The following is a 13,099-nucleotide window of genomic DNA, read 5'->3' on the forward strand; positions in this document are numbered from 1 at the left end:
TATTTTATTTTTTTAATTAAAAATATGAAAAATAGTAATTGTTTTTGGTTTTGGTTTTTATTTTATGAAAATAAAAATATAGAATGGAAATTGCTATTAATTATAACACCAAATAAAATGAGATGGTATTTTCTTTTTTATGGAACGAGATGGTATTTTTCTTTCCTATCATCCACTTTGATCATCAGCATTCTGACGTGGCGAAAATCAAGTGCACTAAATGCACACAACCGCACAACAAGGAACCTGAGGAACAGAAGTCCCAAAACCCTTACACACTAGTTTAAAAAATCCCCTTCTTTTCCTCTCCAATCTTCCCTCCACTTCGTTTTGGAGCCACCACCACACACCCGCAAAGAAAAAACCCTAAACTCGCTCTCAATGGCGACCGATCCAACTCAGTTGCACCAACTCAGTCTCCTGCTCGGACCTGTTCCCACTCACTTCGAAACCCTAATAACTCACCTTATGTCCTCTTCTAACGAACAACGATCCACAGCGGAGTTCCTCTTCAATCTCTGCAAACAAACTCACCCCGACTCTCTCCTGCTCCGGCTCACTCAACTCCTCTCCTCCTCTTCCCTCCCCGAAATCCGCGCCATGTCCGCCGTCCTCCTCCGGAAACACCTCACCTCTGCCACCGAAGACTCCTTCCTCTACCCCCAACTGACTGAGTCAACTCGGTCCATCATAAAAAACTCTCTCCTCTCCTCTCTCCAACATGAAACCACAAAATCCATCACCAGAAAGATAAACGACACAATCTCCGAACTCGCCGCCTCGGTTCTTCCCGATGGGGGCTGGCAGGAGTTGTTGCCGTTCATGTTCCAGTGTGTTACCGCTCAAAACAATCACAATCTCCAAGAATCAGCGCTTTTAATCTTCGCCCGATTGGCTCAATACATCGGCGAAGCCCTAATTCCACACTTAGCTACACTTCACGGAGTGTTTTTAAATTGTTTGCATAATTCAACAAGCGGTGAAGTTAGAATCGCGGCTTTGAACGCGACAATCAATTTTATTCAGTGTTTAACAAACAATTCTGATCGTGATAAGTTTCAAGATTTGTTGCCGTTGATGATGAGGACTTTGACCGAGGCGTTGAATGGAAATCAAGAGGCAACAGCACAAGAAGCGCTCGAATTGTTGATTGAATTGGCGGGAGGGGAACCACGGTTTTTGAGAAAGCAAATAGTGGAGGTTGTAGGGTCCATGTTGCAAATTGCAGAGGCGGGGAGCTTAGAGGAGGGGACCAGACATTTAGCTATTGAATTTGTGATTACTTTGGCGGAAGCAAGAGATCGAGCTCCGGGGATGATGAGGAAGTTGCCGCAATTTGTGCATAGGCTGTTTATGGTTTTGATGGGGATGTTGTTGGATATTGATGATGATCCACAATGGCATGGTGCGGAGACTGAAGATGAAGATTCGGGAGAGACCAGTAATTATGGGTTTGGGCAAGAGTGTTTGGATAGGTTGGCTATTGCCCTTGGTGGTAATACAGTCGTTCCTGTTGCTTCAGAGGTTTTCCCAGCATTTTTTACTGCTCCGGAGTGGCAGAAGCCTCATGCTGCGCTTATTGCTCTAGCACAAATTGCTGAGGGTTGCTCAAAGGTATAAATGCTATGCATTGTGGTAAATGTGAATCGTCAATGAACGGTGTTTCCATTTCTTTAAATTTTTCATTAGTACAAATTCATTTACAGACTGCTAAAGGTTAAGCCACAATTAGAATGCCTGCCCCTTGACCTTGCTTAGATAGGCACAATTTCTTTTATTTTAGGTGCTTTCTTTCTGTGTAACCTTGATATTTTGAATATGCTTGAGAAATTTATAGGTTTTCCAAATGACCCTGTTCTTTTTTCCCTTTCATCTTTCAAGTGTGTTCTTACAAGATAGTCATTGTTGATGCAGGTGATGATAAAGAACCTGGACCACGTAGTCTCTATGGTTTTGAATTCATTCCAACATCCCCACCCCCGTGTGAGATGGGCTGCTATAAATGCAATTGGACAATTGTCAACAGACTTGGGCCCAGATTTGCAAATGAAGTATCACCAGCTAGTGCTGCCTGCTTTGGCTGGAGCCATGGATGATGTTCAAAATCCCCGAGTCCAGGTCCGAGCACCTGTTACATATCGTGACCTTGATAATTGTTGCCAATTTACTACTCTTCTGTAAAATTTTATACTAAGTAGTGTTATCCCCATCCCAACATCATGCATTTAATTTTCTATCTGCAGTTTGAGTTGCTATTTTGTAACGATGCATTTATATGTAACAAAGGACATTGATCAATGCCTAATGGCGCACATGCATAGCATTATTTTTTAAATTTCGATACTGTAATTGTGCACTCAGATTCTCAGAAGTGTGTATTATTGTCATTTTTTTGTGCAGGCCCATGCCGCTTCTGCAGTGCTTAATTTCAGTGAGAATTGCATGCCAGATATCCTGACACCATACTTGGATGGGGTTGTTAGCAAACTGCTCGTACTCCTTCAGGTATATATGACTATTTCCCTCATTAACTTAACACCTGAACTTTTACAATTGTATGTCTTATCATCTAATGACAAAGGACAAATTGGATATATGGAATGTTGTCTATTAAAGAGTAATATAAAACTGTTTTGGTGCCTCATCCAACAACTTAAACTTTTGGGTTGAGATAGTTCTTTAACATGGTATGAGAGCCTTGTTGACGTCACAAGTTTGAATTTCATCACCCTTATTATTTCTAATTAAAATTTTAATTTCAGGACAAAGTAGTGTAGGCTTATGTAAATTTCAAACCTAAAGAGCTTTCAACTGAGGGGGTGTTAGACAAAGCCTCACCCAACAACTTAAGTTTTTGGGTTGAGATGGTTTGTTTGACTACCCAAATTTTGAAATCACTTTCTTGGGCTTGCTCATGATACTTGGTCAACTCATTCAGTTAAAATTGCCTTTAAGTCCATTTTTAATCTCAGTTATGATTGGTACTTTGATGCCGAGAGCTTATTAATTTTAAGCTGTTATTTTGTCATGTTTGATATTTAAGATAGAAATACAAAGTCCTTTTGCATTTTCTTGTTGGATTTATTTTCTCCTTCAGCAGAATGGATTTGCCTTTTTTTTTTCAATAATATTTTTGTGCTAATTTTGTATGTGCCATGTTGTTTGATATGCAATCCAGAATGGGAAGCAGATGGTTAAAGAAGGAGCCCTGACAGCTTTAGCGTCTGTCGCTGATTCATCACAGGTACCTCTTTTTTAATTTTGGTGTGTGTAGGGTGAGGAGGGTTTAAAAAGACAGGTATTTGATGTATCCAATAACCTCAGCTCTATTTTTATATGCTTCTAAGTTGACATGGTTAGAACACTTGGTTTGGGTTGTGTCTGAGGGATTGATTTACTTTTTATTCTCCTGTTCTGTAGATGCACATGGTTCATTAGTCCATTGCTAAAAATAGAGCTTGTTTTGTTTTGACATGATATATATTCTAACAGGAGCACTTCCAGAAATACTATGATGCTGTAATGCCTTACTTAAAAGCTATATTGATCAATGCAAATGACAAGTCTAATCGCATGCTCCGTGCAAAATCTATGGAGTGCATTAGTCTGGTTGGGATGGCTGTGGGAAAGGATAAATTTAGAGACGATGCTAAGCAGGTAAACTATAACAGATGATGTGTTCTATACATAACTTTTTACTGTGGTGGCCAATGTTATTTAGCATTTTCTTGATTGAAATGTAGAGTTAGGAATACTTAAATTAGTTTCATCTGATTAAGCCTGATTTGTTCCTCACTTTTTTTCATTACCTTTGTTAAGCCAGTCTTCTTCTTGACTGAACATCACTGGATGTGCTTACGTGTTCTTCCTTGCTTCTAGATTAGTGCTTATGGATTTATATCTATTTTTTTCTGCTGATACTTCAGATTGTCGTTGCCATGACAATTTTTCAAGTTTCATAGAACAACAACTGTCTGAGTGTTTGTTGTTTCTGAAAGGTTATGGATGTCCTGATGTCTCTGCAAGGATCTCAAATGGAGGCAGATGACCCTACAACAAGCTACATGTTACAAGTATGTTTTAACTGTTAGGAACTAGCTCAGAACCTCAGACAATGCTGAATGTATGATTATGTGATATATCTTGCTATCTGATTATTGTAAATCAAGGGGCAACTGATTATATATTTTACAGGCCTGGGCCAGACTTTGCAAGTGCCTTGGACAGGATTTTCTTCCTTACATGAGTGTTGTCATGCCTCCTTTGCTTCAGTCTGCCCAGCTTAAGCCTGAAGTTACCATTACATCTGCAGATTCAGATGCTGATATTGATGATGTCGACGATGGCAGGTTTGCCTTTTGTTTTTTATGATCTTAAATAACAGAATTGAGGTTTTTAAGCAATTTCCTCGTTTACCTTGCTTAAAAAAAAATGCTTCTTAAGTCCCACAATGAGTGGCTGGCTTCCCTTTTTTCCTGTCTTAGTCTATTGTCAAAATTTAAAAGATTTTAATGGTTTACTAAAAGGAAAAGCACTCATTAATTTGTCCATTAGATAAAGTGGAATATGAAAGAAGTAAATGTAAACATGGCTTTGTGTCACCGTTGTAGGTGCTTTTTCTTAGATCCTGTTTAATCAAGTAGGACACTCTGTGACAGGGAGCAAGTTTTTCATCTTACTCTTTCAAACATTACCTTCAATTCTTTTAAGGAAGTGGACTAACGGAAAGAGAATATTGCAATCGTTTGTCATATTTGTCCCTGGTGCTTGAAAAACAGAGGCTCCATTACTTCTAATCATATACTTGCTCCATTGCTGTACTTCACAACCAAACATGATAGTTTCCCACATGTGAACATATTCTTGGTAACTCCATCTATTTTCCCCACACCTAGGTCCACTCCACCAGTAAAAATTTATCATAGTTATTTAAGAGAAACCCTTGAAAAGAAAATACACATCATATTTGCATTGTCTACTTCGATTTTTTTCCTTGTCAAACCTCCTTTTTAACTCCATGTTTTTCTTTAATTGTCTTCACTAAGCTAAGTTATATAGGAGAAACCACTTTCAATAATAAAAGTTATTATGTATATTGCCTAGAATAGTTTGTGATTTTGTGATGGTCCACACTGCTTTCTAGTACTCAGGAAAAAAATGGGGCGTAAGAATTTAGAAAATTTGCTTTAATTTATAAGCGTCAATGTGATTGAAGTTTCTTACTGTGGCTGTTTTCCTATTGCAGCATTGAAACAATCACTCTTGGGGATAAAAGAATAGGGATCAGAACAAGTGTCCTGGAGGAAAAGGCTACAGCTTGTAACATGCTTTGCTGCTATGCTGATGAGTTGAAGGAAGGATTTTTCCCATGGATTGATCAGGTTAGTATTGTTTCAGACTTTTGGTGGTATCTCTTTTTATGCTTTTGTCAGTTTGCTACTAGCTAAACATGCATGAATAATGCAGGTTGCAGCTACATTGGTTCCACTTCTTAAATTTTACTTCCATGAAGAAGTGAGGAAGGCAGCTGTGTCAGGTGATTGGCAGGCTTTTCTACCTCTAATAATCCATAACATATAGATTGTATCCATATTTGGGAGTTTTTTAAAAACTTTATGTTTTTTTTGTTTTATCTTGTTCATAGCCATGCCGGAGCTGTTAGGTTCCGCTAAATTAGCTGTAGCGAAGGATCAATCTCAAGGGCATAATGAGTCTTATATAAAGCAATTGTCAGACTATATAGTTCCAGCTTTGGTGGAGGCGTTACACAAGGTTGTATATTTGTTTGTGTCTCAATGCCTTAACACCTTCGATGTGTATTCATGTTTTACAGTGGTCTTTCACTATACTTCTTTGGATTTATGATTGGCGCAACTAAAATAGTATTTTTGTGTCATGTAGGAGCCCGAGGTAGAAATTTGTGTGAGCATGTTGGATTCGTTGACTGAATGCATACAGGTATATGAGATTGATTTATATGGTTGGGTGTCAATATATAGACCTGTTAACCAACAATTACAGTTCCATTTTTCATTGGGGTTATTTTCTAATACCCTTTTCACTAGGTTTCAGTTTCTCAGTGGACAATTTGCTGAGACGTGGGATCTTACTGCCAAAGAGAGCTTATGGCTTGATTTTGATTTCTTTTAATGGGTGGCTTAAGTAATACTTACAGTTGAAAGTGTTTTAGACACTTTTGACCAGCCCATGCATTTACTTTTTGGCAATACATGTTCTCCATACATCCAGTTAAGATAGATTATTTCTGCTGCATATTTTTTTATCTTATGCTATTTTCTGGCTCAATTCCCAATGTTACGATCTCACTTCACATATTTCTTGTATGTCAATGGTTGTACTTTTTAATTTCTCGCCTTTTCAGATCTATGAAAATTAATTTTTCAGAAATGAGATTTCCTTTTGGGCTGGAGAAAGTGTCAAATAGTTTCTTCAATCTAAGCAATTGTCATCCAGTCACGATAACCTTTGGTATTATAGTTGATTATGATCTGGTGGAGAATAATTGTTGAATGAAAAGTGAAAATGGTTATTATATCTATGTTGCAGTAGGCATCATTTTGGAAGTTTGAATTTTGCTAATTTAGGATTTCTCTCCCTTAGGTATCTGGACCACTTTTAGATGAAAGCCAAGTAAGGTCCATTGTGGAGGAGATAAAGCAGGTCATCACAGCCAGCTCAGTTAGAAAACAGGAAAGAGTGGAGAGGATCAAAGCAGAGGACTTTGATGCTGAAGAAGGAGAGCTGCTTGAAGAAGAAAATGAGCTAGAAGAAGAACTTTTTGATCGAGTATAATATTGAAAATTTTGTGCATGGATCTTTGGCTTATCATTTAATGGGTTATTTTTTTGTATATATTTAAAATAAATGATTATTGTTTACTTTTATTTCTTTTCTTGTTGAAGGTTGGTGATTGCATGGGCACATTGATCAAAACCTTCAAGGCCTCTTTCCTGCCTCTCTTTGATGAGCTTTTGCCTTACATAACACCTATGTGGGTAAGTTCTTTAATATTTACAAATATTATTCTTGTGTTTTGTTCCTTCAATTTTTAGGCTCAATTCTCATGCTGTCCTTTAAATTTAGCTTTTGCTGCTTCTATAACCGTGTTTCTTTAGGGCCTCTGTTCTGGTAGGTTTCCACTGCTTGAACATTTTCCTGCATGTGCTCGTCTTATTTTTCCCAGTTTTAAGTATTTCTGTATTGGATTTTTCCCTTCTCAATGGTCCATTGTATTTCCCTTGTGGGAGGAGGAAAAGGATGCTGTATATGGTTTGATGACTCAATAGTCATCCTGGCACGCAGGAAATTTTTTTTGTGGTTTTATTCTTTTGCCTGCATTAACCTTTCTATCTCAAGTCCTTGAAAAGGTTAATATTGGATTACTTGACATGCAGAGCTTTGGAGCTGTCTGGCAACTCCTATCAAGTGGTTTGGCCAATTGGATAAAACTGTCTGCAGTTCAATATAATTATGGACATAAAAATATTATAAGCATCTCATGTATAGATTTAGCATGCACCTTTTGCCCCTTAATGTTAATGGAATTTTTACTGCGTCTTTTTAGCAACTGATGTTGGTAATCGGCCCCTAGCACAGTAAATATACTTTATTTAATTATGTTTGACAATCCAAGGCATGCATGAAAAATCATGATCACCTCTGAAAAATACTTCTCTGTGGCCTTGTTAATTGGATGTTTTGATTATGCAGGGCAAGGATAAAACAGCAGAAGAGAGGAGAATTGCCATTTGTATATTTGATGATGTTGTGGAGCATTTTAAGGAAGCTGCTCTTAAGTAAGTATCACCCCTCCTGATTCTTTGATTAAGCTCTTCCTGTGTACTTATTCTTCATGTCGGTGGTACAGATATTATGGTACTTATGTCCCTTTCTTACTAGAAGCCTGCAATGATGAAAACCCAGATGTTCGTCAGGTTTGTCCTGAGAAGTACCTCCATTATTTTGCTTCTCTAGTGAATGTGGGTTTTATTAAAAAAATGAATACCATGTTTTTCAGGCAGCTGTTTATGGGATTGGTATTTGCGCAGAGCTTGGTGGATCTGTGTTTAAACCACTTGTTGGAGGTAGTTTATTAGTCACTTGCATAATTGTCTCTTCTTGGAGTTGTTGCTTTCATCTTTTATCAAGGGGAATCTTTTGTTGCATTTCTTTGCAGAGGCTCTTTCCCAGTTGAATGCTGTAATAAGTGATCCTAATGCACATCATTCAGACAATACAATGGCATATGACAATGCTGTTTCAGCTCTTGGAAAAATATGCGAGTTTCATCGGGATAGCATAGATGCAGCACGGGTACTTATTTCTTTATATATGTAGGAAATGATACCTTCTCGCATAGTCTTCAAACATAGTCCTTGGACACAAAAGTACAAGTACATTTTGGTCTTATAATTATGCAAACAAGCTCTTAAATAGATAAGAAATTTTACCATATTTATCATGTTTTTCCCATTGCAACCGTAGAAAATTATGCGAGTAATAAGTGCATTTTGATCCTTTAACTTTAAAAATGTGCAATCACATTGTTGTTTATTTAAACTAGAAATAGGACATTAAGAACATAATGTGATGATATTATTTTTGGTTGACTTTCATATCAAACAAATGAGATGATAAATGAAAAATATGATGAAATGATAGTAAATGAAAATGACGAAAATACCTTAGGAGGCAGAATGAGATTTTTAAGGAAATAGGTTCCTGATAAATGCCTTTAAAAATGAAAATGAACTTAAAACTCAACAAACAATTTCTTGCATGCTAAACAAACAAGGTTTTTTTCTTGAACAAAAAATGAATTTTTTACCTTCTCTTTTACAAAGTTAAATATTTGAAAATTATATATTAGATTAGGGACCGCTTTAAATTTGGTTATAGAGCCTAGGACTAAAGTTGTAAAGGACTATTGTGAAACTTGAATAAAGACAAAATCGACTAAAAGACAAGAACAAGATTCCAGTCCAGTGGCTGAAATCAAGGGTGTAATGAGATGGTGTTATAGTTGCATGGTATTCAATATATATATATATATATATATATAGGTGTGTGCTTGTGCTCAACATGCTCTCTCTTTTTGAGCAAACTGAATATGAATACATTATTGCTCAACATGCAGTCTGGTCCACAGTAATCAGTTAGCTTGCTAGAGTTCCTGCTTCTGATCTCGTTAATTTCTGGTTTATATAGCATATTTGGCCTGATTATGATCATCTATCTTTTGTATCTTCTCTGTCTTTATGGCTTAAGTAGTTTTTTCATCTCATAAGAACGTATTTGATTTGTAATTTATCCTCTCTTCCACAAGCCCGTGGTGGCCTACAATGCTTTCTGCTTAGAGTTTGTCCTCCATCTCTATCCTACCCCCAAAAAAGCTAGCAAACAATTTCATAGACGATTCTATTGTCCTGCATGTTATCTTGGATTGCCAGATTTTATCTTCCAGATGTACGACATTCTAAAGGCTTAGAAGTGTTTAGGTTTGAATTGCAAATTGGATTTTTGTTCTTGGAAGCAAATTTACCTTTCCCATGTGGAATGATGAATGCTCATGTGCATAAATTCATTTTCTATGTGTTAATATTAATTGCCTTTTGGACTTTTTTTATTATTTCACCGGTTTGACTTTTCATTTTCCTGGTTTGCCCCCGTGATCTCTCTCCCCGGTGGTCTCTCACATGCTCTTTGTTTTGCAGATAGTTCCAGCTTGGTTGAGCTGCTTGCCAATAAAAAACGATTTAATTGAAGCCAAGGTTGTGCATGATCAGCTTTGCTCAATGGTAGAAAGGTAAACTTTGGGACATGGAAAATGTTTGTAAAGCATGTTTTACCTAATTTATTGTTCTATCTCATACTTGGATTGGTTATATTTAAGTGCACAAAAATATTCAAAAAAGGCCATTTCTTACAGGTCCGATAGAGAACTTTTTGGGTCAAACAATCAATACCTTCCCAAAATAGTCCGAGTTTTTGCTGAGGTATAGTCTTTCTCTGTTCTACTTTCCTTTATCTCTTGCTTCTGGAAATTGAATGTTTCCATTGTGTAATTTCCTGTTCTAGTATTCTCATGGCAACATGGTCGCTGTAGGTCATATGTGCAGGAAAAGAGTTGGCAACAGAGCAAACTGGTAGTCGAATGATTAATCTGTTGAGACAACTTCAGCAAATGCTACCACCTGCTACCCTAGCTTCAACTTGGTCGTCCTTGGAACCACAGCAGCAACTTGCCTTGCAATCTATTCTTTCTTCTTAGTTCGTTTGGAGTGTTGGGATTCATTATTATTTCCTAGCTGCATCTGTCATTAATTGGTCTTGCACCTATGGCCATGCCATTGTTTACTCTTTGAAGCAGCTGTGTGTCCCTTCCAAGTTCCTTCAGAATTGGTGTGTAACGTAATTGTTTTATGTGGAAGCTGCTGCACAAGTTCAGCAGGCGTGGTGCGTGCTAGATCTTCCATCCCTTCCTGGAAGCGGGGATTTCTGCTCTGAGGGTTTCTCCATTTGTGGGAGAGAAAAGAGAGTTTTGGCATAGAACGTGTATACTATGATTGCTATTATTGGTTTTGTATAGGTGGCATTAAGAGTATTATAAACTTGCAGGTCTGTGACTTCGAAGTTCGTGTGGGCTTGAGGCTTGTCAGTGGGGCAATTCTTGTAACAGTTTTGGTGCTAAACCTTTTTTTTTTTTCTGGATATGAAGTGGATCAATACAGGCCATGAAATTGTTTGCTATAGAATGTATCTAAATATACCTTTTCAATAAAGGCTAAAAAATCTGCAGTTTTTCCTCTCTTCTGATACCAAGCTAACCTTGCTATCTTGCCATGATTTTTCTAGCTCTCCCCCTTTGTATGGGAAGCCGCCTTGTTTTCGCTGATTTTTTCATAAAAAGAATATTGATAGAATAAGCAAGCTTCGCAATCTTCCAGGTTTTTGTAATTTCAATTTCAATACATGTGGTGCCTACATACCAGCCTCCTGCCTCTTGTTGCTAACTCTTTGACGATGTATGTTGCAGATCTTGCTTGCTCGTTCCCATCACTTTCAAAAGTTTAGTGCCCTTAAAACGCTTTCTTGAGGGATTAGAAGCAAGCTGGCTGAACATCTTGTTTTGTGGTGGCGCAATGTCAACAGTGGTAGTTTCCCTGCCTGTTTTTTTGGGATTTCCACCTCCAGTTTCAGTTCGGCATATCTGAAAAGAGTTGACTAGATGCTCTCAGTTTGGCCCTTCCTCGAACAAATTATACTTTCAATACTGTCAACCATGGATTTTCTGGAAAAGTGAGGATTCGGCCGGAAGTGCTCCTGGTTTTTGTTTTTTGTGCAGAGGAGAATAAACTGTTGTTGGGAAATTATTAGAGAAATCTCAGATGTATGACTCCAATATCAATTGAATCAGAAACCCTTTTAATTTATCATTTTTGTCTCAAATGATTAATAGATTCCATCTATTTCCATGTGCCGATTAATTCCTCCCCAATTAGGTTCCAAAATAAACCCTAATGCATATAACTTTAGTACCAAAATAAACAAATTTTTTCTCCATTAAGGGCAGGGGACGATCAAGCAATAATCTTCTATTAGTTTACTTATTGGAGCTTTATTTTGGCTTTTCTTTGTGAGAAATTAATGGAAATTAACAAGTACGTGAAAATTACATTTAAATTTGAGACTACATTGGTGGGATCATTGTTTGGAAAAGTGAGAATTTGTCCTCTAGTGCTATTGGTTTTTGTTTGTTGTAGGAGAAGAATAAACTGTTGCTGGGGTAGCCGGTATGATCAATGAGGCTGTTGCTAACGTTAAAATACATTTAAATTCTTGGAAGGCTGACGTTTCTTGAAAAGTGAGGATTTGTAAGGGATCGCTATAACTTATTGTCGTCATGCCTGAGCAAAGAATAAGGTTAGCTAAGTTTATCTCCTATTAGATGAAGAGACTCCACCAGCCTGATAGTTTCAAATGCTTCTGCTGTCTGCTGCTGATTTCTAAACCTAATGTACCAAGAATCAACAAAGAAGAGATTCTTGTGAGTGAAAGGAAAACAGAGAGAGACTTTCTTTGATTTATTATAGACGCCAACTTGCATTTTAGTATTCGTTTCCTCTTGAACAAATCTCATTAATTTGGAGGTCAATATCAAGAATTATAGTGATGGTCTCCCCAGGCCTGAAAAAACCAAATGAAGAGGCATCTTCCACTTCAGACAGCCCTGCATTTCTTTATATGGAAAATGAAAACCATTGAAAGCGACAATATTGTCTCAGCTCTCAGCTTCTTCTTTTTTTTTAAAAAAAATAATCTAATTGATTAATGCATGAAACAAGAAGGTTGTAATTATTATTCAACAACCTGCAGATTAAATTTTATTCTATTTTCTACTGCTAATTGTAGCATGACTGTTTTTTCGTTATCTTTCATGGCTGTTCGATCCTGAGTCTTCGTGGACGATGACAAAATTATGCACACACTGAAATTCATATAGCTTAACTTATCAGTCATCCCAGAAAATTGTAACAGAAGAGTACTATGATACTGATATTAATATTAAAACCCTTTTGACGCTTTCCTGGTCAGGGCTAGCTCTAATTCTGTGACGGTGCAGTGGTGGACAAGGATGATCAGCTGATTTCTTGGCTTCATTCGTAGCATTTTGCCGAGTAATTAAGCAGCCCCAACTTCCCAAGAGCAAAGGTGTCAAATTATCCAAAGCACTGATTAGTAGACATTTTAGCACAGAAGTGCTGATCTCTGCATGCATTCTTGGGCACTAACACTGTTACCTATGAAGGAGCCAGCAGTTTTTAATTAAACTTTGTTAAGAACATGAAGATATATATATCATCCTTGGATAGTCAATACCAAATTCTGATCTAGTCATAACCAAGCTATAACAGGTGGAGTATGTAAATGATAAATGTGAATAAAAAAGATAACTAAGAATCTCTGAATTTTATAATGCAAAGCATTGTGTTTTTGTCTGGTGATGCAAGGGAGAGTAGGTTAGAACCAAAGCGGCGTGCACGATAAGACATTCCTTGTCTGCTTAGCGCATGACTGA

At 37.3% G+C, this 13,099-nt stretch overlaps 1 protein-coding gene across 1 annotated transcript; it reads left to right on the forward strand.

Moving 5' to 3' along the window:
- Positions 1-248: 248 nt before the first annotated feature.
- Positions 249-10,829, forward strand: LOC133669422 (uncharacterized). Its single transcript, XM_062089548.1, has 20 exons — positions 249-1,614; positions 1,915-2,118; positions 2,401-2,505; positions 3,179-3,244; positions 3,493-3,657; positions 3,999-4,073; positions 4,195-4,349; positions 5,246-5,381; positions 5,467-5,536; positions 5,645-5,772; positions 5,902-5,958; positions 6,622-6,807; positions 6,924-7,016; positions 7,732-7,817; positions 7,889-7,955; positions 8,039-8,105; positions 8,198-8,334; positions 9,735-9,826; positions 9,950-10,016; positions 10,127-10,829. The coding sequence occupies exons 1-20, from the start codon at positions 382-384 to the stop codon at positions 10,289-10,291; spliced, it is 3,354 nt and encodes a 1,117-aa protein (XP_061945532.1). The 5' UTR covers positions 249-381; the 3' UTR covers positions 10,292-10,829.
- The last annotated feature ends 2,270 nt before the right edge of the window (positions 10,830-13,099 follow it).

The sequence above is a fragment of the Populus nigra genome, chromosome 12 (genome assembly GCF_951802175.1).
Source record: "Populus nigra chromosome 12, ddPopNigr1.1, whole genome shotgun sequence".
NCBI lineage: Eukaryota > Viridiplantae > Streptophyta > Magnoliopsida > Malpighiales > Salicaceae > Populus > Populus nigra.

Bases quoted from the DNA above. Each gene is read 5' to 3' on its own strand.
- LOC133669422 (XM_062089548.1), top strand. From the start codon at position 382: ATGGCGACCGATCCAACTCAGTTGCACCAACTCAGTCTCCTGCTCGGA. The intron at 8,335-9,734 runs GTACTTATTTCT...TTTGTTTTGCAG, and splicing joins ATAGCATAGATGCAGCACGG to ATAGTTCCAGCTTGGTTGAG. The intron at 10,017-10,126 runs GTATAGTCTTTC...TGGTCGCTGTAG, and splicing joins TAGTCCGAGTTTTTGCTGAG to GTCATATGTGCAGGAAAAGA.